The sequence below is a fragment of the Telmatherina bonti genome (genome assembly GCF_933228915.1).
Source record: "Telmatherina bonti genome assembly, chromosome: 21".
NCBI lineage: Eukaryota > Metazoa > Chordata > Actinopteri > Atheriniformes > Telmatherinidae > Telmatherina > Telmatherina bonti.
Genome location: NC_136630.1, coordinates 2,638,167 through 2,663,600, shown reverse-complemented (window position 1 = coordinate 2,663,600; position 25,434 = coordinate 2,638,167). Strand labels below are relative to the sequence as shown.

The following is a 25,434-nucleotide window of genomic DNA, read 5'->3' as shown; positions in this document are numbered from 1 at the left end:
AGATCCATTGGTAGTGAATCCATAGTGTCTTGGATACATTGTGTTGTTTGTTGCATGTTTGTTCTCTTACAGTGCTGAAAAGTTGTTCCTGTTCTGGATGGTGGTATCCAGAACGATGTTCCTGTTCTGGATGGTAGTATCCAGAACGATGTTCCTGTTCTGGATGGTGGTATCCAGAATGTTGTTCCTGTTCTGGATGGTAGTATCCAGAACGATGTTCCTGTTCTGGATGGTAGTATCCAGAACGTTGTTCCTGTTCTGGATGGTAGTATCCAGAACGTTGTTCCTGTTCTGGATGGTAGTATGCAGAATGTTGTTCCTGTTCTGGATGGTAGCATCCAGAATGTTGTTCCTGTTCTGGATGGTAGCATCCAGAATGTTGTTCCTGTTCTGGATGGTAGTATCCAGAACGTTGTTCCTGTTCTGGATGGTAGTATCCAGAACGTTGTTCCTGTTCTGGATGGTAGCATCCAGAATGTTGTTCCTGTTCTGGATGGTAGCATCCAGAATGTTGTTCCTGTTCTGGATGGTAGTATCCAGAATCTTGTTCCTGTTCTGGATGGTAGTATCCAGAACGATGTTCCTGTTCTGGATGGTAGTATCCAGAACGTTGTTCCTGTTCTGGATGGTAGTATCCAGAACGTTGTTCCTGTTCTGGATGGTAGTATCCAGAACGATGTTCCTGTTCTGGATGGTGGTATCCAGAATGTTGTTCCTGTTCTGGATGGTGGTATCCAGAACGATGTTCCTGTTCTGGATGGTAGTATCCAGAATGTTCTTCCTGTTCTGGATGGTAGTATCCAGAACGTTGTTCCTGTTCTGGATGGTAGTATCCAGAACGTTGTTCCTGTTCTGGATGGTAGTATGCAGAATGTTGTTCCTGTTCTGGATGGTAGCATCCAGAATGTTGTTCCTGTTCTGGATGGTAGCATCCAGAATGTTGTTCCTGTTCTGGATGGTAGTATCCAGAATGTTGTTCCTGTTCTGGATGGTAGTATCCAGAACGATGTTCCTGTTCTGGATGGTAGTATCCAGAACGTTGTTCCTGTTCTGGATGGTAGTATGCAGAATGTTGTTCCTGTTCTGGATGGTAGCATCCAGAATGTTGTTCCTGTTCTGGATGGTAGCATCCAGAATGTTGTTCCTGTTCTGGATGGTAGTATCCAGAATGTTGTTCCTGTTCTGGATGGTAGTATCCAGAACGATGTTCCTGTTCTGGATGGTGGTATCCAGAACGATATTCCTGTTCTGGATGGTGGTATCCAGAATGTTGTTCCTGTTCTGGATGGTAGTATCCAGAACGATGTTCCTGTTCTGGATGGTAGTATCCAGAACGTTGTTCCTGTTCTGGATGGTAGTATGCAGAACGTTGTTCCTGTTCTGGATGGTAGCATCCAGAATGTTGTTCCTGTTCTGGATGGTAGCATCCAGAATGTTGTTCCTGTTCTGGATGGTAGCATCCAGAATGTTGTTCCTGTTCTGGATGGTAGTAATCCAGAATGTTGTTCCTGTTCTGGATGGTAGTAATCCAGAATGTTGTTCTTGTTCTGGATGGTAGTATCCAGAATGTTGTTCCTGTTCTGGATGGTAGTATCCAGAATGTTGTTCCTGTTCTGGATGGTAGTATCCAGAATGTTGTTCCTGTTCTGGATGGTAGTATCCAGAATGTTGTTCCTGTTCTGGATGGTGGTATCCAGAATGTTGTTCCTGTTCTGAATGGTAGTAACCAGAACGTTGTTCCTGTTCTGGATGGTAGTATCCAGAATGTTCTTCCTGTTCTGGATGGTAGTATCCAGCATGTTGTTCCTGTTCTGGATGGTAGTATCCAGAATGTTGTTCCTGTTCTGGATGGTAGTATCCAGAATGTTGTTCTTGTTCTGAATGGTAGTATCCAGAACGTTGTTCCTGTTCTGGATGGTAGTATGCAGAATGTTGTTCCTGTTCTGGATGGTAGTATCCAGAACAATGTTCCTGTTCTGGATGGTAGTATCCAGAATGTTGTTCTTGTTCTGGATGGTAGTATCCAGAACGTTGTTCCTGTTCTGGATGGTAGTATCCAGAACGATGTTCCTGTTCTGGATGGTAGTATCCAGCATGTTGTTCCTGTTCTGGATGGTAGTATCCAGAATGTTGTTCCTGTTCTGGATGGTAGTATCCAGAATGTTGTTCTTGTTCTGGATGGTAGTATCCAGAACGATGTTCCTGTTCTGGATGGTAGTATGCAGAATGTTGTTCCTGTTCTGGATGGTAGTATCCAGAACGATGTTCCTGTTCTGGGTGGTAGTATCCAGAATGTTGTTCTTGTTCTGGATGGTAGTATTCAGAACGTTGTTCCTGTTCTGGATGGTAGTATCCAGAACGATGTTCCTGTTCTGGATGGTAGTATCCAGAATGTTGTTCCTGTTCTGGATGGTAGTATCCAGAATGTTGTTTCTGTTCTGGATGGTAGTATCCAGAACGTTGTTCCTGTTCTGGATGGTAGCATCCAGCATGTTGTTCCTGTTCTGGATGGTAGCATCCAGAATGTTGTTCCTGTTCTGTATGGTAGCATCCAGAATGTTGTTCCTGTTCTGGATGGTAGTATCCAGAATGTTGTTCCTGTTCTGGATGGTAGTATCCAGAACGTTGTTCCTGTTCTGGATGGTAGCATCCAGAACGTTGTTCCTGTTCTGGATGGTAGCATCCAGAATGTTGTTCCTGTTCTGTATGGTAGCATCCAGAATGTTGTTCCTGTTCTGGATGGTAGTATCCAGAATGTTGTTCCTGTTCTGGATGGTAGTATCCAGAACGTTGTTCCTGTTCTGGATGGTAGTATCCAGAATGTTGTTCCTGTTCTGGATGGTAGCATCCAGAATGTTGTTCCTGTTCTGTATGGTAGCATCCAGAATGTTGTTCCTGTTCTGGATGGTAGTATCCAGAATGTTGTTCTTGTTCTGGATGGTAGTATCCAGAATGTTGTTCCTGTTCTGGATGGTAGTATCCAGAATGTTGTTCCTGTTCTGGATGGTAGTATCCAGAATGTTGTTTCTGTTCTGGATGGTAGTATCCAGAATGTTGTTCTTGTTCTGGATGGTAGTATCCAGAATGTTGTTCCTGTTCTGGATGGTAGTATCCAGAATGTTGTTCCTGTTCTGGATGGTGGTATCCAGAACGATGTTCCTGTTCTGGATGGTAGTATCCAGAACGTTCTTCCTGTTCTGGATGGTAGTATCCAGCATGTTGTTCCTGTTCTGGATGGTAGTATCCAGCATGTTGTTCCTGTTCTGGATGGTAGTATCCAGAATGTTGTTCCTGTTCTGGATGGTAGTATCCAGAATGTTGTTCCTGTTCTGGATGGTAGTATCCAGAATGTTGTTCCTGTTCTGGATGGTAGTATCCAGAATGTTGTTCCTGTTCTGGATGGTGGTATCCAGAATGTTGTTCCTGTTCTGAATGGTAGTAACCAGAACGTTGTTCCTGTTCTGGATGGTAGTATCCAGAATGTTGTTCCTGTTCTGGATGGTAGTATCCAGAATGTTCTTCCTGTTCTGGATGGTAGTATCCAGCATGTTGTTCCTGTTCTGGATGGTAGTATCCAGAATGTTGTTCCTGTTCTGGATGGTAGTATCCAGAATGTTGTTCTTGTTCTGGATGGTAGTATCCAGAACGATGTTCCTGTTCTGGATGGTAGTATGCAGAATGTTGTTCCTGTTCTGGATGGTAGTATCCAGAACGATGTTCCTGTTCTGGATGGTAGTATCCAGAATGTTGTTCTTGTTCTGGATGGTAGTATCCAGAATGTTGTTCCTGTTCTGGATGGTAGTATCCAGAACGATGTTCCTGTTCTGGATGGTAGTATCCAGAACGATGTTCCTGTTCTGGATGGTAGTATCCAGAATGTTGTTCTTGTTCTGGATGGTAGTATCCAGAACGTTGTTCCTGTTCTGGATGGTAGTATCCAGAACGATGTTCCTGTTCTGGATGGTAGTATCCAGAATGTTGTTCCTGTTCTGGATGGTAGTATCCAGAACGTTGTTCCTGTTCTGGATGGTAGTATCCAGAACGATGTTCCTGTTCTGGATGGTAGTATCCAGAATGTTGTTCTTGTTCTGGATGGTAGTATCCAGAATGTTGTTCCTGTTCTGGATGGTAGTATCCAGAACGATGTTCCTGTTCTGGATGGTAGTATCCAGAATGTTGTTCTTGTTCTGGATGGTAGTATCCAGAATGTTGTTCCTGTTCTGGATGGTAGTATCCAGAACGATGTTCCTGTTCTGGATGGTAGTATCCAGAATGTTGTTCTTGTTCTGGATGGTAGTATCCAGAACGTTGTTCCTGTTCTGGATGGTAGTATCCAGAACGATGTTCCTGTTCTGGATGGTAGTATCCAGAATGTTGTTCCTGTTCTGGATGGTAGTATCCAGAACGTTGTTCCTGTTCTGGATGGTAGTATCCAGAATGTTGTTCCTGTTCTGGAGGGTTGTATCCAGAACGTTGCCGGGATTCACATCTATCCTTGATAACTTGGAAAATCTGTTGGGAACTTCTCCTGGATTTTCTCACCATGTATCATGGAGTTTTATGCAGATGTACTGAAAATGGTTCTACCTCTCAATGAGGAAGAATCCTTCACAACATTCCTGATCCAGATGCTGATCCTGATCAGAGTTAGACCAGGACCTGTTCTTAGAAACACGACATGAAGATCCCTCCAGGAGTTTTATCATAAAGTTGCAAACAAACAAACAGTTCAACTCCTTCGCCACCTCCTTGGCGAAGGTAACAACAGCACAACCACAGCTGGGTGCATTTCTTTTCCCCACCTGATAGATCTCATATTTGAAGCCCAGGATTTTGGCGAGGGCATCCAGGACGTCAATGGAGAAGCCTTTGTACCTCTTGGGCTGCCCGAGGATGTTCTCCGCCACCATGACGAAGGGATCCTCCTGAGGAGAGTTGGACAGGGAGGCGGGACAGTCAGAGAGGAAGACGAAGATGAAATGAAGACTAAAACCTTGACTTATTCAGCTGCAGTGATTTCATGATGTGAATGATAAAATCAGACCTTTTTCTGTCAGCGCTGACAGCACCGAAGCTGCAGGGATGAACTGCCGGGTGGAGGTATTAGCCTCGCTTGGCTACACCTACACCTCCACGGCAGTTCCTGCTACGCTGCCAGAAACCCTGCCGCTGCAGGAGGACCTGTTTAAAACACTCAGCTGTTTTTCAGGTCTTCCACTAATCAGACCAACCGGAGGTGTAATCCAACGTGATGGATCGCTGCCTGAACTGTAAAACTTCTGGAGCTCGAGTCAGGAGAGTCAAAACAGGTTTTCCGACTGAACGATATGTTTCCTGCTACGGATTATTTCTGACAGAAATAATTGATTCAGCCACGTTGGAGGAGGTAAAAATAACTTTATTTCTGTTTGTTTTCTCAGCTGACTGCAGCTACTGTAGGAACGTCTGCAATTAGAAAAACTAAAATGTTCTTTTTCTGGCTAATTTCATCCTGTAGAACTGTTTCATCCCAACGGGAACCCTTTCACACTCTCTGAATACATAATGTCTTTAAAAACTGGTTATAAAACAGCTTAATCTCACTTTAAGGTCAGATCCACATCAGCCTTTTCTGTCAGAATCCCAGTCCGTTTGCTGGGAGAGTCGCTTCGTTTGGGGAAATGTGAATCCACCAAACAAATTCAGACCAAAGAAGCGACTCGGTCCGTCTACAAACGCAGGTCTCGGCCCGTTCCCAGCGGACCAAATCCAGGAAGCGGACTACATAACAAGTCCCTTCCTGCATGTGGTGTAGCATTGTGTAACCCAGGTTACTCGCGAAGTAATAAAAATTCAGATTTTTCCGGTGGTCAGTGAATGCACCACAGAGATGCGGCGTGTTCAGCGAGGTGCTGCGCCAGAACTTTCCTTTCCCTCCTGCAAAGCGGATGGGAAACGCGTAGCTCCCGAGCTCTAAAACATTTTGGAACTTGGTATGTTGAGATGCATTACTGTAGACAAGTGATAAGAAAGTTAAATGTTGTTATAATCAAAGTAAATGTTTAATGTGTTGTTAGAGTAAGAAGCCACGTAGCTGTGTGCTCGTGAAGCTGTGTGGAGTCCGACAGGTTGTCGCCATTACACAGACTCCTCTGGTGAGTTAGTTTCAATTGTGCATTTCTTTTGAATGTTACATGTTCATTGTGCTACAGTAGTAAGTTTAATCTACTCCTGCAATGCTTGTTTGTTAGTAGGAAACCAAATTTGTGCAGTATGTGTGGGTGTAATGTCATTAGCAAGACGACTGCCTGATTAGTAGGCCCGGTTGTCGTTAAAATGGCGGCATATGCAAATTTGACCACAGAATGTGCGTTGGTATGGTCTCTTTTTTTTTTTTTTTCTTTTTTTCTTTCTCTCTTTTTCTTTCTCTTAAATTGTATTAATGTCCTGTTTACATTCCATGAGCAGTATTGAATTTGATTAAAATTTCTGTGAATTTCTTTGTTTTATATGGATTTTCTTGTGATTGAGCAACTGAATTTGTTTAATAGGGAGTTGTGAAGTTATTTAACTCCTCTGCACACTTGTGTGCAGGTTGGTTTTTCCTTCCCCCCTTTTGCTCTTGAGTACCCGGTTCCGTGAGAAGAATTTCTACAAGACAGTCCTCATCAGATACCGCCACTGAGCCATTCTGCTCTGCGTGAAGTAATCGCCACAAGTGGATTCTACAGCTCGCTGGATGTTGTTGCTCTAAGGCATCGCACTGTTCCAGGGGAGTGGTAGGAAAAACTTAAGGGCCCCAACATTGCACTTTTATTTTTCCTGAGCTCAGATATTTTTTTTGTTTTGGGGAAAAATAAAAAAAAAGGATCAAGGACAATTTTTTTATTCTCAAATGGAAGATTCCTTTTGTTGTTTTTTATTTAAATAAATGTTGTTGTCTAAATTGAGTGAGGTGTTCATTGTACCTGGAAGTTCAAAGCTCTTTGTGGAGCAGCTAATACCAATCTCCTTTCGAAACCTAGTTCTGATAGTAAGGCATAATTGAATTCTTTGTAGCTCCATTAAAAAAACTGACTGGCTTGGGTCTGAACATTGTATCGATTTTGATTTTTATAGATAGAGATTGAGTTACCCAACGTCAAGAGTTTGTTTTTAAGGTGCCTAAGCTATGGTACGGGGATAGATGCGTTACAATTGCATTGTGGGTAAATCCATAGCGATGGCGTTAAGGGTCCTCTGCCTCGTCTGGTGTTCATACTGCGTCCATTGTTGGAGTGGATTTCTGCAGGATACTTGCATAAGACACAATAAAAACCCAAAACAGCCATAGTTTGGTCTCCATGTTTTCTTCTTCACGCCGGTCTGGTCCTCTCTTCTGCTAAATACTAGTGCAGCGCCACCTCTGGTGGGAATGGGGAGATATTATTCTAATGGTTTGGCTGGTTTCACCAAAGTGTCCCCTAAGTGAGTCCCCAACCGGGCCGAGTCCCCAACCAGACCGAGTCCCCAACCGGACCAAACCCCAACCAGACCGAGTCCCCAACCGGGCCAAGTCCCCAACCAGACCGAGTCCCCAACCGGACCAAACCCCAACCAGACCGAGTCCCCAACCGGGCCGAGTCCCCAACCGGGCCGAGTCCCCAACCAGACCGAGTCCCCAACCGGACCAAACCCCAACCAGACCGAGTCCCCAACCGGGCCGAGTCCCCAACTGGACCAAGCCCCCAACCGGATCGAGTCCCTAACCGGACCGACTCTCCAACCGGACCGAGTCTAGAGAACTATCCTGATGTGAATGCACCCGATGTAACTAAAGTCCGCAAAAAAGTGGTTCCACCTTGTCCCCCCAGCAGGCGTGTCCTGGCAGAGGAGGAGGTGCAGGAGACGGAGACATGAAGACAGAAATGAGACTAAACTTGTGAATAAATGAGAATTGTCCACCTCTGATGTGTTGCATCACTTCTAGACGTTTGGCAGCAGTTTGGTTCCAACATGATGGTTGGAGGTCGGGGACAACAGCGCTGGTCGCAGCTGAACGGGACACGTTACCATTTAGTAGCATGTTATGTAGCGTCTCCACTAGCTGCACACATCTGCAGCTGTACAACAGGTTTCCTCCTGGGCATGGAGGCACCTCCACCTGCCTCCATCTGCCCGATGGCCGCTACACCACGTCTGCCTGTGGAGAACATCGTTCTGTTCCTCTGCTCTGGGTTGGGAAAAGGAGCGGACCCGACCTGTCAGTCCCTTCCCTTTGGAAGGTGCCGGACTGGAGTCCAGAGTCTCCATGTTCCATGTCCACCAGCAGGGACAGATAAGCCACATTGGGGAGCATTTTATATCCAACCATCACTTCATGTTCTGTATCTGCAGGTGGAGGAAACACCTGAGCAGCCTGATGATGGGCTGTTGTCATGGCGACCGCCTCCTTTTACCTGCAGGTCTTCATGTAGAGCTTTATTAGTACGGCAGCTTCTGTACGACTTATTAACTGTGTGATGTGGCTTTTCTAACATGTAGAACTGCTTGGTTTCAGAACATTTTCCTGCTGGACGTTTTACGTGCTGGAGGAACTTTTTCTCTTCTTCTGCAGATGCTGTTAATGTCCAACATTCTGGGGGAAAGTTTACATTTCATTTGGAACAAATGGCTGATTTCTTTTTCTTTCCTGCCTTTGGTGTCGCCGTTTCCCGTTTGTCCAGATGTTGTCGTACGCCGGGGTCAGAGTTGGCGTGGAGGTCGGGACGTTTTACCGCCATGTCCTGCTTTTAGAAACCCCAGAACTAGGACTGGCGTACGCCGGGTTTGGTGCGACAGCTTTATGAGGCCCCTGGAGACCTGGACACCTGGCTATCTGAACACCTGGCTACCTGGACACCTGGCTATCTGGACACCTGGCTATCTGGACACCTGGCTACCTGGACACCTGGCTACCTGAACACCTGGCTACCTGGACACCTGGCTATCTGGACACCTGGCTACCTGGACACCTGGCTACCTGGATACCTGGCTACCTGGACACCTGGCTACCTGGACACCTGGCTACCTGGATACCTGGCTACCTGGACACCTGGCTACCTGAACACCTGGCTACCTGGACACCTGGCTACCTGGACACCTGGCTACCTGGACACCTGGCTACCTGGATACCTGGCTACCTGGATACCTGGCTACCTGGACACCTGGCTACCTGAACACCTGGCTACCTGGACACCTGGCTATCTGGACACCTGGCTATCTGGACACCTGGAGACCTGGACACCTGGAGACCTGGACACCTGGCTACCTGGACACCTGGCTATCTGGACACCTGGAGACCTGGACACCTGGCTATCTGGACACCTGGCTATCTGGACACCTGGAGACCTGGACACCTGGACACCTGGCTACCTGGACACCTGGCTATCTGGACACCTGGAGACCTGGACACCTGGAGACCTGGACACCTGGCTACCTGGACACCTGGAGACCTGGACACCTGGAGACCTGGACACCTGGCTACCTGGACACCTGGCTATCTCGACACCTGGAGACCTGGATACCTGGCTACCTGGACACCTGGCTACCTGGACACCTGGCTACCTGGATACCTGGCTACCTGGACACCTGGCTACCTGAACACCTGGCTACCTGGACACCTGGCTACCTGGACACCTGGCTACCTGGACACCTGGCTACCTGGATACCTGGCTACCTGGATACCTGGCTACCTGGACACCTGGCTACCTGAACACCTGGCTACCTGGACACCTGGCTATCTGGACACCTGGCTATCTGGACACCTGGAGACCTGGACACCTGGAGACCTGGACACCTGGCTACCTGGACACCTGGCTATCTGGACACCTGGAGACCTGGACACCTGGCTACCTGGACACCTGGCTATCTGGACACCTGGAGACCTGGACACCTGGACACCTGGCTACCTGGACACCTGGCTATCTGGACACCTGGAGACCTGGACACCTGGCTACCTGGACACCTGGAGACCTGGACACCTGGAGACCTGGACACCTGGAGACCTGGACACCTGGCTATCTCGACACCTGGAGACCTGGACACCTGGCTACCTGGACACCTGGCTATCTGGACACCTGGCTTTCTGGACACCTGGCTATCTGGACACCTGGAGACCTGGACACCTGGAGACCTGGACACCTGGCTACCTGGACACCTGGCTATCTGGACACCTGGAGACCTGGACACCTGGCTATCTGGACACCTGGAGACCTGGACACCTGGAGACCTGGACACCTGGCTACCTGGACACCTGGCTATCTGGACACCTGGAGACCTGGACACCTGGCTATCTGGACACCTGGAGACCTGGACACCTGGCTATCTGGACACCTGGCTACCTGGGCACCTGGCTACCTGGACACCTGGCTATCTGGACACCTGGCTATCTGGACACCTGGCTACCTGGACACCTGGCTTTCTGGACACCTGGCTATCTGGACACCTGGAGACCTGGACACCTGGCTATCTGGACACCTGGAGACCTGGAGACCTGGACACCGGGCTATCTGGACACCTGGAGACCTGGACACCTGGCTACCTGGACACCTGGCTATCTGGACACCTGGAGACCTGGACACCTGGAGACCTGGACACCTGGCTATCTGGACACCTGGACACCTGGCTACCTGGACACCTGGACACCTGGCTACCTGAACACCTGGCTACCTGGACACCTGGCTACCTGGACACCTGGCTATCTGGACACCTGGCTACCTGGACACCTGGCTACCTGGACACCTGGCTACCTGGACACCTGGCTACCTGAACACCTGGCTACCTGGACACCTGGCTACCTGGACACCTGGCTATCTGGACACCTGGCTACCTGGATACCTGGCTACCTGGATACCTGGCTACCTGGACACCTGGCTACCTGAACACCTGGCTACCTGGACACCTGGCTACCTGGACACCTGGCTATCTGAACACCTGGCTATCTGGACACCTGGAGACCTGGACACCTGGAGACCTGGACACCTGGCTACCTGGACACCTGGCTATCTGGACACCTGGAGACCTGGACACCTGGCTACCTGGACACCTGGCTATCTGGACACCTGGAGACCTGGACACCTGGACACCTGGCTACCTGGACACCTGGCTATCTGGACACCTGGAGACCTGGACACCTGGAGACCTGGACACCTGGCTACCTGGACACCTGGCTATCTCGACACCTGGAGACCTGGACACCTGGAGACCTGGACACCTGGCTACCTGGACACCTGGCTATCTCGACACCTGGAGACCTGGACACCTGGCTACCTGGACACCTGGCTATCTGGACACCTGGCTTTCTGGACACCTGGCTATCTGGACACCTGGAGACCTGGACACCTGGAGACCTGGACACCTGGAGACCTGGACACCTGGACACCTGGCTATCTGGACACCTGGAGACCTGGACACCTGGCTATCTGGACACCTGGAGACCTGGACACCTGGCTATCTGGACACCTGGCTACCTGGACACCTGGCTACCTGGACACCTGGCTATCTGGACACCTGGCTATCTGGACACCTGGCTACCTGGACACCTGGCTTTCTGGACACCTGGCTATCTGGACACCTGGAGACCTGGACACCTGGACACCTGGCTATCTGGACACCTGGAGACCTGGAGACCTGGACACCGGGCTATCTGGACACCTGGAGACCTGGACACCTGGCTACCTGGACACCTGGCTATCTGGACACCTGGAGACCTGGACACCTGGAGACCTGGACACCTGGCTATCTGGACACCTGGACACCTGGCTACCTGGACACCTGGCTTTCTGGACACCTGGCTACCTGGACACCTGGCTATCTGGACACCTGGCTATCTGGACACCTGGAGACCTGGACACCTGGCTACCTGGACACCTGGCTATCTGGACACCTGGAGACCTGGACATCTGGAGACCTGGACACCTGGCTACCTGGCTACCTGGACACCTGGCTATCTGGACACCTGGACACCTGGAGACCTGGACACCTGGCTATCTGGACACCTGGAGACCTGGCTATCTGGACACCTGGAGACCTGGCTATCTGGACACCTGGAGACCTGGACACCTGGAGACCTGGACACCTGGAGACCTGGACACCTGGCTATCTGGACACCTGGAGACCTGGACACCTGGCTACCTGGCTACCTGGACACCTGGCTATCTGGACACCTGGAGACCTGGACACCTGGAGACCTGGACACCTGGCTATCTGGACACCTGGAGACCTGGACACCTGGCTATCTGGACACCTGGAGACCTGGACACCTGGCTATCTGGACACCTGGAGACCTGGACACCTGGCTATCTGGACACCTGGCTACCTGGACACCTGGCTATCTGGACACCTGGCTACTTGGTATGAGGTGCAGTTCTCCACTAAACACCATTAAATGGAAAAATCTGAAAATCCAAACTGTAAATAAACACTGTAATAGAAATGCAGCTTCTAACATTGATCCAGACTGAAAATATGGATTAACCACAAACACAGTGATTTATTGTTAAATGATAAAGAAAGTCACTGAGTCATCCAGCAACTTTATTCATTAACAGCAGGTAGCTCTATCTCTGTCTTTCTGATTTAACTTGCTAGTTTCTGGTCCTCCTGATTGTCAATGGTTTTGTTCTCCACAGGGACCATGAATCTAGAGTTAGCTTGTGTGGGTGTATATATTTATGTGTGTGGGTGTGTATGTGTGTGTATATGTGTGTGTATATATGTATATATGTATATGTATGTGTATGTATGTGTATAGATATGTATGCGAGTATATATACATATATATGTAGGTGGGTATGTATGTGCATATACGTGCATGCATTGATCTCTTTCTTTTGTTTTTTATGTTATCTTTTCTGTTATCTTTCTGTCCCTTTTCTATCCTTTCCGGTCGGGTCCAGCAGCATAAACTCTGTAATACAAGCTATTATCCAAAGCAAATAGAAAAATAAAATAAGAATCAAGAAATACAAGGGGATCATTACATCTATCAAAGTTCCCCTTGGCAAAATAAATTGGCTCAGCAGAACACAGCATCCAGAACACCAGTCTGCTGCTTAAATGCTGGACAAGACAAGACAAAAAAAAAAAAAAAAAAAAAAAAAAGATAAAGAAAAACCTGAATATTGTATGAATCCAGACTGCACCGCCTCGGTTATTACAACCATGACAAGACCTCCAGGTGTTTTAACGAAGCACTGCTGGAATTACTCAAGATGGTTTGAATCAGAAATGTTATATTTGGATTTTTGGTCCAACTATGGTGCCATTTAAGATGTAGTACTTTAATATTTTACATAATTCAGACAGAGGAGGATAGTCATAAAACCATCTTTCTCCTACGTTCTTTAGCAAACTGCAAAAAACAAACAAAAACACTACAGTAAGCAAAATAAATCAGTGAGAACCACATTTGGTTTGTCCTTTCTGGGCTTCTGTAACTGTGACTGAAATAAACTGAATTTCTTTTTTTCTTTCTTTTTTTAATATAATAAAATTTCTTTTCCATGAAATTCCTGATTCCTAAAACTAGTTTATGTGATATTTACGTTTCATTTGAGCCTTAATCTTGTTGGAGGTGGAAATTCCTGGTCCAGAAAGGTCCTGCCATGTTTCTGGATCTACCTGTACATTTAGAACAGCTGTTTTCACTAACAGGCTGGTTTACCTGGTAAATAAACTCTGCTCATTAAATTGAGCTGTCGGACTGGACTTTTACCTTCTGGACCAGGAATTTCCACCTCTAAATATTGTACATAAAACTATAAAAATCTATTTACTTTTATTTTTAATTTTACATTTACAAAAACAGAAAAAGCATCATGGCTGATTGTGCAGCTGGAAGAATCTACATTTCACACGATTCATTTTCTTGATCTTCATCTTCGTTTCACTCTTTTCTAAACAAGAAGAGGAGCCAGACTTCGACACATTTCCCTGCCACCTACCAGTAGCGTCACCACTTTGATGGTCACCCCCTGCATGCCGTTCTCTATCCGGCTCTCCTTCAGGCTGCCGTTGAGTCCGTGAATCGAGTCCCACGTGGCCAGCTGCAGACAGGATGGAGACCAGACGTAAACAAGGACAAGCAGAATCAGGGTCTTCAGATAGAAGAAATCAGCATTAATTACAAAAAGACAAGACTCAATGTACAAAGGATATTATTATATAAAATGAATGCATGTGTGAAGACTAATGATGAAACTTTTCCAAGCTTCTGCTTGCAGAGAGGGCTGACCACTTTCTCCAGAAAGACAGAAAAGAGAGGAATCCGTGGCAAAAAAAAAAGAACATCAGATAAGTCTGTATGCTGATGATGTTCTACTTTTCCTCCAGAACTCATCAACATCTTTCTCAGACAACCACACCTATCGATCAATTCTCATCATCTCATCAGTCCTGTCAAAGCTTTCTGCGTTGTTGTGTGATGGAGAGCATCTCAGTCGCCATGGAAACACAAACATCTGCGTTAATCCCTCTGAGCTGCTGAAACGTCCATGGGAAAGACACGCAGCTGCATTGATTCTGTGGGACAGCGACAATCGTGCACGTCTGTGTCATTAACCCACGCAGAGCGGTTGCACATGTTGACGTTTCTGGTTCAGGAAAGTCGGAGAGTAACGACCTGCGTTCCGATCATCGTTCTGGTTGCCGCAGCGACAGGAAAGTCGTAGAGTAACGACCTGCGTTCCGATCATCGTTCTGGTTGCCGCAGCGACAGGAAAGACGGAGAATAACGACCTGCGATCCGATCATCGTTCTGGTTGCCGCAGCGACAGGAAAGTCGGAGAGTAACGACCTGCACTACTATCATCGTTCTGGTTGCCGCAGCGACAGGAAAGTCGGAGAGTAACGACCTGCGTTCCGATCATCGTTCTGGTTGCCGTAGCGAAAGGAAAGTTGGAGAGTAACGACCTGCGTTCCGATCATCGTTCTGGTTGCCGCAGCGACAGGAAAGATGGAGAATAACGACCTGCGTTCCGATCATCGTTCTGGTTGCCGCAGCGACAGGAAAGTCGGAGAGTAACGACCTGCACTACTATCATCGTTCTGGTTGCCGCAGCGACAGGAAAGTCGGCGAGTAACGACCTGCGTTCCGATCATCGTTCTGGTTGCCGCAGCGACAGGAAACTCGGAGAGTAACGACCTGCGTTCCGATCATCGTTCTGGTTGCCGCAGCGACAGGAAAGTCGTAGAGTAACGACCTGCGTTCCGATCATCGTTCTGGTTGCCGCAGCGACAGGAAAGTCGGAGAGTAACGACCTGCGTTCCGATCATCGTTCTGATTGCTGCAGCGACAGGAAAGTCGGAGAGTAACGACCTGCGTTCCGATCATCGTTCTGATTGCCGCAGCGACAGGAAAGTCGGAGAGTAACGACATGCGTTCCGATCATCATTCTGGTTGGCGCAGCGACAGGAAAGACGGAGAATAACGACCTGCGTTCCGATTATCGTTCTGGTTGCCGCAGCGACAGGAAAGACGGAGAATAACGACCTGCGTTCCGATCATCGTTCTGGTTGCCGCAGCGACAAGAAAGTCGGAGAGTAACGACCTGCACTACTATCATCGTTCTGGTTGCCGCAGCGACAGGAAAGTCGGAGAGTAACGACGTGCGTTCCGATCATCGTTCTGGTTGCCGCAGCGACAGGAAAGTCGGAGAGTAACGACCTGCGTTCCGATCATCGTTCTGGTTGCCGTAGCGACAGGAAAGTTGGAGAGTAACGACCTGCGTTCCGATCATCATTCTGGTTGCCGCAGCGACAGGAAAGACGGAGAATAACGACCTGCGTTCCGATCATCGTTCTGGTTGCCGCAGTGACATGAAAGTCGGAGAATAACGACCTGCACTACTATCATCGTTCTGGTTGCAGCAGCGACAGGAAAGTCGGAGAGTGACGACCTGCGTTCCGATCATCGTTCTGGTTGCCACAGCGACAGGAAAGTCGTAGAGTAACGACCTGCGTTCCGATCATCGTTCTGGTTGCCGCAGCGACAGGAAAGTCGGAGAGTAACGACCTGCACTACTATCATCGTTCTGGTTGCCGCAGCGACAGGAAAGTCGGAGAGTAATGACCTGCGTTCCGATCATCGTTCTGGTTGCCGTAGCGACAGGAAAGTTGGAGAGTAACGACCTGCGTTCCGATCATTGTTCTGGTTGCCGCAGCGACAGGAAAGACGGAGAGTAACGACCTGCACTACTATCATCGATCTGGTTGCCGCAGCGACAGGAAAGACGGAGAATAACGACCTGCGTTCCGATCATCGTTCTGGTTGCCGCAGCGACAGGAAAGTCGGAGAGTAACGACCTGCACTACTATCATCGTTCTGGTTGCCGCAGCGACAGGAAAGTCGGAGAGTAACGACCTGCGTTCCGATCATCGTTCTGGTTGCCGTAGTGACAGGAAAGTTGGAGAGTAATGACCTGCGTTCCGACCATCGTTCTGGTTGCCGCAGCGACAGGAAAGACGGAGAGTAAGGACCTGCACTACTATCATCGTTCTGGTTGCCGCAGCGACAGGAAAGTCGTAGAGTAACGACCAGCGTTACGATCATCGTTCTGGTTGCCGCAGCGACAGGAAAGACGGAGAATAACGACCTGCGTTCCGATCATCGTTCTGGTTGCCGCAGCGAAAGGAAAGTCGGAGAGTAACAACCTGCACTACTATCATCGTTCTGGTTGCCGCAGCGACAGGAAAGTCGGAGAGTAACGACCTGCGTTCCGATCATCGTTCTGGTTGCCGTAGCGAAAGGAAAGTTGGAGAGTAACGACCTGCGTTCCGATCATCGTTCTGGTTGCCGCAGCGACAGGAAAGATGGAGAATAACGACCTGCGTTCCGATCATCGTTCTGGTTGCCGCAGCGACAGGAAAGTCGGAGAGTAACGACCTGCACTACTATCATCGTTCTGGTTGCCGCAGCGACAGGAAAGTCGGCGAGTAACGACCTGCGTTCCGATCATCGTTCTGGTTGCCGCAGCGACAGGAAAGTCGTAGAGTAACGACCTGCGTTCCGATCATCGTTCTGGTTGCCGCAGCGACAGGAAAGTCGGAGAGTAACGACCTGCGTTCCGATCATCGTTCTGGTTGCCGCAGCGACAGGAAAGTCGGAGAGTAACGACCTGCGTTCCGATTATCGTTCTGATTGCTGCAGCGACAGGAAAGTCGGAGAGTAACGACCTGCGCTACTATCATCGTTCTGGTTGCCGCAGCGACAGGAAAGTCGGAGAGTAACGACCTGCGTTCCGATCATCGTTCTGATTGCCGCAGCGACAGGAAAGTCGGAGAGTAACGACCTGCGTTCCGATCATCGTTCTGGTTGGCGCAGCGACAGGAAAGACGGAGAATAACGACCTGCGTTCCGATTATCGTTCTGGTTGCCGCAGCGACAGGAAAGACGGAGAATAACGACCTGCGTTCCGATCATCGTTCTGGTTGCCGCAGCGACAAGAAAGTCGGAGAGTAACGACCTGCACTACTATCATCGTTCTGGTTGCCGCAGCGACAGGAAAGTCGGAGAGTAACGACGTGCGTTCCGATCATCGTTCTGGTTGCCGCAGCGACAGGAAAGTCGGAGAGTAACGACCTGCGTTCCGATCATCGTTCTGGTTGCCGTAGCGACAGGAAAGTTGGAGAGTAACGACCTGCGTTCCGATCATCATTCTGGTTGCCGCAGCGACAGGAAAGACGGAGAATAACGACCTGCGTTCCGATCATCGTTCTGGTTGCCGCAGCGACATGAAAGTCGGAGAATAACGACCTGCACTACTATCATCGTTCTGGTTGCAGCAGCGACAGGAAAGTCGGAGAGTAACGACCTGCGTTCCGATCATCGTTCTGGTTGCCACAGCGACAGGAAAGTCGTAGAGTAACGACCTGCGTTCCGATCATCGTTCTGGTTGCCGCAGCGACAGGAAAGTCGGAGAGTAACGACCTGCACTACTATCATCGTTCTGGTTGCCGCAGCGACAGGAAAGTCGGAGAGTAATGACCTGCGTTCCGATCATCGTTCTGGTTGCCGTAGCGACAGGAAAGTTGGAGAGTAACGACCTGCGTTCCGATCATTGTTCTGGTTGCCGCAGCGACAGGAAAGACGGAGAGTAACGACCTGCACTACTATCATCGATCTGGTTGCCGTAGCGACAGGAAAGACGGAGAGTAACGACCTGCGTTCCGATCGTCGTTCCGGTTAAAACAGTGACAGGAAAGACGGAGAGTAACGACCTGCACTACTAACATCGTTCTGGTTGCCGCAGCGACAGGAAAGTCGGAGAGTAACGACCTGCGTTCCGATCATCGTTCTGATTGCCGCAGCGACAGGAAAGTCGGAGAGTAACGACCCGCGTTCCGATCATCGTTCTGGTAGCCGCAGCGACAGGAAAGACGGAGAATAACGACCTGCGTTCCGATCATCGTTCTGGTTGCCGCAGCGACAGGAAAGTCGGAGAGTAACGACCTGCACTACTATCATCGTTCTGGTTGCCGCAGCGACAGGAAGGTCGGAGAGTAACGACCTGCGTTCCGATCATCGTTCTGATTGCCGCAGCGACAGGAAAGTCGGAGAATAACGACCTGCACTACTATCATCGTTCTGATTGCCGCAGCGACAGGAAAGTCGGAGAGTAACGACCTGCGTTCCGATCATCGTTCTGGTTGCTGCAGCGACAGGAAAGACGGAGAATAACGACCTGCGTTCCGATCATCGTTCTGGTTGCCGCAGCGACAGGAAAGTCGGAGAGTAACGACCTGCACTACTATCATCGTTCTGGTTGCCGCAGCGACAGGAAAGTCGGAGAGTAACGACCTGCGTTCCGATCATCGTTCTGGTTGCCGTAGTGACAGGAAAGTTGGAGAGTAATGACCTGCGTTCCGACCATCGTTCTGGTTGCCGCAGCGACAGGAAAGACGGAGAGTAAGGACCTGCACTACTATCATCGTTCTGGTTGCCGCAGCGACAGGAAAGTCGTAGAGTAACGACCTGCGTTACGATCATCGTTCTGGTTGCCGCAGCGACAGGAAAGACGGAGAATAACGACCTGCGTTCCGATCATCGTTCTGGTTGCCGCAGCGAAAGGAAAGTCGGAGAGTAACAACCTGCACTACTATCATCGTTCTGGTTGCCGCAGCGACAGGAAAGTCGGAGAGTAATGACCTGCGTTCCGATCATCGTTCTGGTTGCCGTAGTGACAGGAAAGTTGGAGAGTAACGACCTGCGTTCCGATCATTGTTCTGGTTGCCGCAGCGACAGGAAAGACGGAGAATAACGACCTGCGTTCTGATCATCGTTCTGGTTGCCGCAGCGACAGGAAAGTCGGAGAGTAACGACCTGCACTACTATCATCGATCTGGTTGCCGCAGCGACAGGAAAGTCGGAGAGTAACGACCTGCGTTCCGATCATCGTTCTGGTTGCCGTAGCGACAGGAAAGACGGAGAGTAACGACCTGCGTTCCGATCATCGTTCTGATTGCCGCAGCAACAGGAAAGTCGGAGAGTAACGACCTGCGTTCCGATCATCGTTCTGGTTGCCGCAGCGACAGGAAAGACGGAGAATAACGACCTGCGTTCCGATCATCGTTCTGGTTGCCGCAGCGACAGGAATGTCGGAGAGTAACGACCTGCACTACTATCATCGTTCTGGTTGCCGCAGCGACAGGAAAGTCGGAGAGTAACGACCTGCGTTCCGATCATCGTTCTGGTTGCCGTAGCAACAGGAAAGTTGGAGAGTAATGACCTGCGTTCCGACCATCGTTCTGGTTGCCGCAGCGACAGGAAAGACGGAGAGTAAGGACCTGCACTACTATCATCGTTCTGGTTTCCGCAGCGACAGGAAAGTCGGAGAGTAACGACCTGCGTTCCGATCCTCATTCTGGTTGCCGCAGGGACAGGAAAGACGGAGAATAATGACCTGCGTTCCAATCATCGTTCTGGTTGCCGCAGCGACAGGAAAGTCGGAGAATAACGACCTGCACTACTATCATCGTTCTGGTTGCCGCAGCGACAGGAAAGTCGGAGAGTAACGACATGCGTTCCGATCATCGTTCCGGTTGCCGCAGCGACAGGAAAGTCGGAGAGTAACGACCTGCGTTCCGATCATCGTTCTGGTTAAAACAGTGACAGGAAAGACGGAGAGTAAGGACCTGCACTACTAACATTGTTCTGGTTGCCGCAGCGACAGGAAAGTCGGAGAGTAACGACCTGCGTTCCGCTCATCGTTCTGATTGCCGCAGCGACAGGAAAGTCGGAGAGTAACGACCTGCGTTCCGATCATCGTTCTGGTTGCCGTAGCGACAGGAAAGACGGAGAGTAACGACCTGCGTTCCGATCGTCGTTCTGGTTAAAACAGTGACAGGAAAGACGGAGAGTAACGACCTGCACTACTAACATCGTTCTGGTTGCCGCAGCGACAGGAAAGTCGGAGAGTAACGACCTGCGTTCCGATCATCGTTCTGATTGCCGCAGCGACAGGAAAGTCGGAGAGTAACGACCCGCGTTCCGATCATCGTTCTGGTTGCCGCAGCGACAGGAAAGACGGAGAATAACGACCTGCGTTCCGATCATCGTTCTGGTTGCCGCAGCGACAGGAAAGTCGGAGAGTAACGACCTGCACTACTATCATCGTTCTGGTTGCCGCAGCGACAGGAAGGTCGGAGAGTAACGACCTGCGTTCCGATCATCGTTCTGATTGCCGCAGCGACAGGAAATTCGGAGAATAACGACCTGCACTACTATCATCGTTCTGGTTGCCGCAGCGACAGGAAAGTCGGAGAGTAACGACCTGCGTTCCGATCATCGTTCTGGTTGCCGCAGCGACAGGAAAGTCGTAGAGTAACGACCTGCGTTACGATCATCGTTCTGGTTGCCGCAGCGACAGGAAAGACGGAGAATAACGACCTGCGTTCCGATCATCGTTCTGGTTGCCGCAGCGACAGGAAAGTCGGAGAGTAACGACCTGCACTACTATCATCGTTCTGTTTGCCGCAGCGACAGGAAAGTCGGAGAGTAACGACCTGCGTTCCGATCATCGTTCTGGTGGCCGTAGCGACAGGAAAGTTGGAGAGTAACGACCTGCGTTCCGATCATCGTTCTGGTTGCCGCAGCGACAGGAAAGACGGAGAATAACGACCTGCGTTCTGATCATCGTTCTGGTTGCCGCAGCGACAGGAAAGTCGGAGAGTAACGACCTGCGTTCCGATCATCGTTCTGGTTGCCGCAGCGACAGGAAAGTCGGAGAGTAACGACCTGCACTACTATCATCGTTCTGGTTGCCGCAGCGACAGGAAAGTCGGAGAGTAACGACCTGCGTTCCGATCATCGTTCTGGTTGCCGTAGCGACAGGAAAGTTGGAGAGTAACGACCTGCGTTCCGACCATCGATCTGGTTGCCGCAGCGACAGGAAAGACGGAGAGTAAGGACCTGCACTACTATCATCGTTCTGGTTGCCGCAGCGACAGGAAAGTTGGAGAGTAACGACCTGCGTTCCGATCATCGTTCTGGTTGCCGCAGCGACAGGAAAGTCGGAGAGTAACGACCTGCGTTCCGATCATCGTTCTGGTTGCCGTACCGACAGGAAAGTTGGAGAGTAACGACCTGCGTTCCGATCCTCATTCTGGTTGCCGCAGGGACAGGAAAGACGGAGAATAATGACCTGCGTTCCAATAATCATTCTGGTTGCCGCAGCGACAGGAAAGTCGGAGAATAACGACCTGCACTACTATCATCGTTCTGGTTGCCGCAGCGACAGGAAAGTCGGAGAGTAACGACATGCTTTCCGATCATCGTTCTGGTTCCCGCAGCGACAGGAAAGTCGGAGAGTAACGACCTGCGTTCCGATCATCGTTCTGGTTAAAACAGTGACAGGAAAGACGGAGAGTAAGGACCTGCACTACTAACATTGTTCTGGTTGCCGCAGCGACAGGAAAGTCGGAGAGTAACGACCTGCATTCCGCTCATCGTTCTGATTGCCGCAGCGACAGGAAAGTCGGAGAGTAACGACCTGCGTTCCGATCATCGTTCTGGTTGCCGTAGCGACAGGAAAGACGGAGAGTAACGACCTGCGTTCCGATCGTCGTTCTGGTTAAAACAGTGACAGGAAAGACGGAGAGAAACGACCTGCACTACTAACATCGTTCTGGTTGCCGCAGCGACAGGAAAGTCGGAGAGTAACGACCTGCGTTCCGATCATCGTTCTGATTGCCGCAGCGACAGGAAAGTCGGAGAGTAACGACCTGCGTTCCTATCATCGTTCTGGTTGCCGCAGCGACAGGAAAGACGGAGAATAACGACCTGCGTTCCGATCATCGTTCTGGTTGCCGCAGCGACAGGCAAGTCGGAGAGTAACGACCTGCACTACTATCATCGTTCTGGTTGCCGCAGCGACAGGAAGGTCGGAGAGTAACGACCTGCACTACTATCATCGTTCTGGTTGCCGCAGCGACAGGAAAGTCGGAGAGTAACGACCTGCGTTCCGATCATCGTTCTGGTTGCCGCAGCGACAGGAAAGTCGTAGAGTAACGACCTGCGTTACGATCATCGTTCTGGTTGCCGCAGCGACAGGAAAGACGGAGAATAACGACCTGCGTTCCGATCATCGTTCTGGTTGCCGCAGCGACAGGAAAGTCGGAGAGTAACGACCTGCACTACTATCATCGTTCTTTTTGCCGCAGCGACAGGAAAGTCGGAGAGTAACGACCTGCGTTCCGATCATCGTTCTGGTTGCCGTAGCGACAGGAAAGTTGGAGAGTAACGACCTGCGTTCCGATCATCGTTCTGGTTGCCGCAGCGACAGGAAAGACGGAGAAAAACGACCTGCGTTCTGATCATCGTTCTGGTTGCCGCAGCGACAGGAAAGTCGGAGAGTAACGACCTGCGTTCCGATCATCGTTCTGGTTGCCGCAGCGACAGGAAAGTCGGAGAGTAACGACCTGCGTTCCGATCATCGTTCTGGTTGCCGTAGCGACAGGAAAGTTGGAGAGTAACGACCTGCGTTCCGACCATCGATCTGGTTGCCGCAGCGACAGGAAAGACGGAGAGTAAGGACCTGCACTACTATCATCGTTCTGGTTGCCGCAGCGACAGGAAAGTCGGAGAGTAACGACGTGCGTTCCGATCATCGTTCTGGTTGCCGCAGCGACAGGAAAGTCGGAGAGTAACGACCTGCGTTCCGATCATCGTTCTGGTTGCCGTAGCGACAGGAAAGTTGGAGAGTAACGACCTGCGTTCCGATCATCATTCTGGTTGCCGCAGCGACAGGAAAGACGGAGAATAACGACCTGCGTTCCGATCATCGTTCTGGTTGCCGCAGCGACAGGAAAGTCGGAGAATAACGACCTGCGTTCCGATTATCGTTCTGGTTGCCGCAGCGACAGGAAAGACGGAGAATAACGACCTGCGTTCCGATCATCGTTCTGGTTGCCGCAGCGACAAGAAAGTCGGAGAGTAACGACCTGCACTACTATCATCGTTCTGGTTGCCGCAGCGACAGGAAAGTCGGAGAGTAACGACGTGCGTTCCGATCATCGTTCTGGTTGCCGCAGCGACAGGAAAGTCGGAGAGTAACGACCTGCGTTCCGATCATCGTTCTGGTTGCCGTAGCGACAGGAAAGTTGGAGAGTAACGACCTGCGTTCCGATCATCATTCTGGTTGCCGCAGCGACAGGAAAGACGGAGAATAACGACCTGCGTTCCGATCATCGTTCTGGTTGCCGTGGCAACAGGAAAGTCGGAGAATAACGACCTACACTACTATCATCGTTCTGGTTGCCGCAGCGACAGGAAAGTCGGAGAGTAACGACCTGCGTTCCGATCATCGTTCTGGTTGCCGCAGCGACAGGAAAGTCGTAGAGTAACGACCTGCGTTACGATCATCGTTCTGGTTGCCGCAGCGACAGGAAAGACGGAGAATAACGACCTGCGTTCCGATCATCGTTCTGGTTGCCGCAGCGACAGGAAAGTCGGAGAGTAACGACCTGCACTACTATCATCGTTCTGGTTGCCGCAGGGACAGGAAAGACGGAGAATAATGACCTGCGTTCCAATTATCGTTCTGGTTGCCGCAGCGACAGGAAAGACGAAGAGTAACGACCTGCGTTCCGATCATCGTTCTGGTTGCCGCAGCGACAGGAAAGTCGGAGAGTAACGACCTGCGTTCCGATCATCGTTCTGGTTGCCGTAGCGACAGGAAAGTTGGAGAGTAACGACCTGCGTTCCGATCCTCATTCTGGTTGCCGCAGGGACAGGAAAGACGGAGAATAATGACCTGCGTTCCAATCATCGTTCTGGTTGCCGCAGGGACAGGAAAGACGGAGAATAATGACCTGCGTTCCAATCATCGTTCTGGTTGCCGCAGCGACAGGAAAGTCGGAGAATAACGACCTGCACTACTATCATCGTTCTGGTTGCCGCAGCGACAGGAAAGTCGGAGAGTAACGACATGCGTTCCGATCATCGTTCTGGTTGCCGCAGCGACAGGAAAGTCGGAGAGTAACGACCTGCGTTCCGATCATCGTTCTGGTTGCCGTAGCGACAGGAAAGTTGGAGAGTAACGACCTGCGTTCCGATCCTCATTCTGGTTGCCGCAGGGACAGGAAAGACGGAGAATAATGACCTGCGTTCCAATCATCGTTCTGGTTGCCGCAGCGACAGGAAAGTCGGAGAATAACGACCTGCACTACTATCATCGTTCTGGTTGCCGCAGCGACAGGAAAGTCGGAGAGTAACGACCTGCGTTCCGATCATCGTTCTGGTTGCCGTAGCGACAGGAAAGACGGAGAGTAACGACCTGCGTTCCGATCGTCGTTCTGGTTAAAACAGTGACAGGAAAGACGGAGAGAAACGACCTGCACTACTAACATCGTTCTGGTTGCCGCAGCGACAGGAAAGTCGGAGAGTAACGACCTGCGTTCCGATCATCGTTCTGATTGCCGCAGCGACAGGAAAGTCGGAGAGTAACGACCTGCGTTCCGATCATCGTTCTGGTTGCCGCAGCGACAGGAAAGACGGAGAATAACGACCTGCGTTCCGATCATCGTTCTGGTTGCCGCAGCGACAGGAAAGTCGGAGAGTAACGACCTGCACTACTATCATCGTTCTGGTTGCCGCAGCGACAGGAAGGTCGGAGAGTAACGACCTGCGTTCCGATCATCGTTCTGATTGCCGCAGCGACAGGAAAGTCGGAGAATAACGACCTGCACTACTATCATCGTTCTGGTTGCCGCAGCGACAGGAAAGTCGGAGAGTAACGACCTGCGTTCCGATCATCGTTCTGGTTGCCGCGGCGACAGGAAAGTCGTAGAGTAACGACCTGCGTTACGATCATCGTTCTGGTTGCCGCAGCGACAGGAAAGACGGAGAATAACGACCTGCGTTCCGATCATCGTTCTGGTTGCCGCAGCGACAGGAAAGACGGAGAATAACGACCTACACTACTATCATCGTTCTGGTTG

General features: G+C 50.3%; 1 protein-coding gene across 1 annotated transcript in view; it reads right to left on the bottom strand.

The window, feature by feature from the left end:
* Positions 1–25,434, bottom strand: part of LOC306771819 (glutamate receptor ionotropic, delta-1-like) — a gene marked incomplete at both ends in the record, with an annotated part of 685,025 nt that overhangs the window by 73,936 nt on the left and 585,655 nt on the right. Inside the window, 2 exons of the mRNA XM_079261138.1 lie at positions 4,803–4,925; positions 13,944–14,045. Of these exons, the coding sequence (XP_079117264.1) occupies positions 4,803–4,925; positions 13,944–14,045 (225 nt within the window). The remainder of the gene's footprint in view (positions 1–4,802; positions 4,926–13,943; positions 14,046–25,434) is intronic.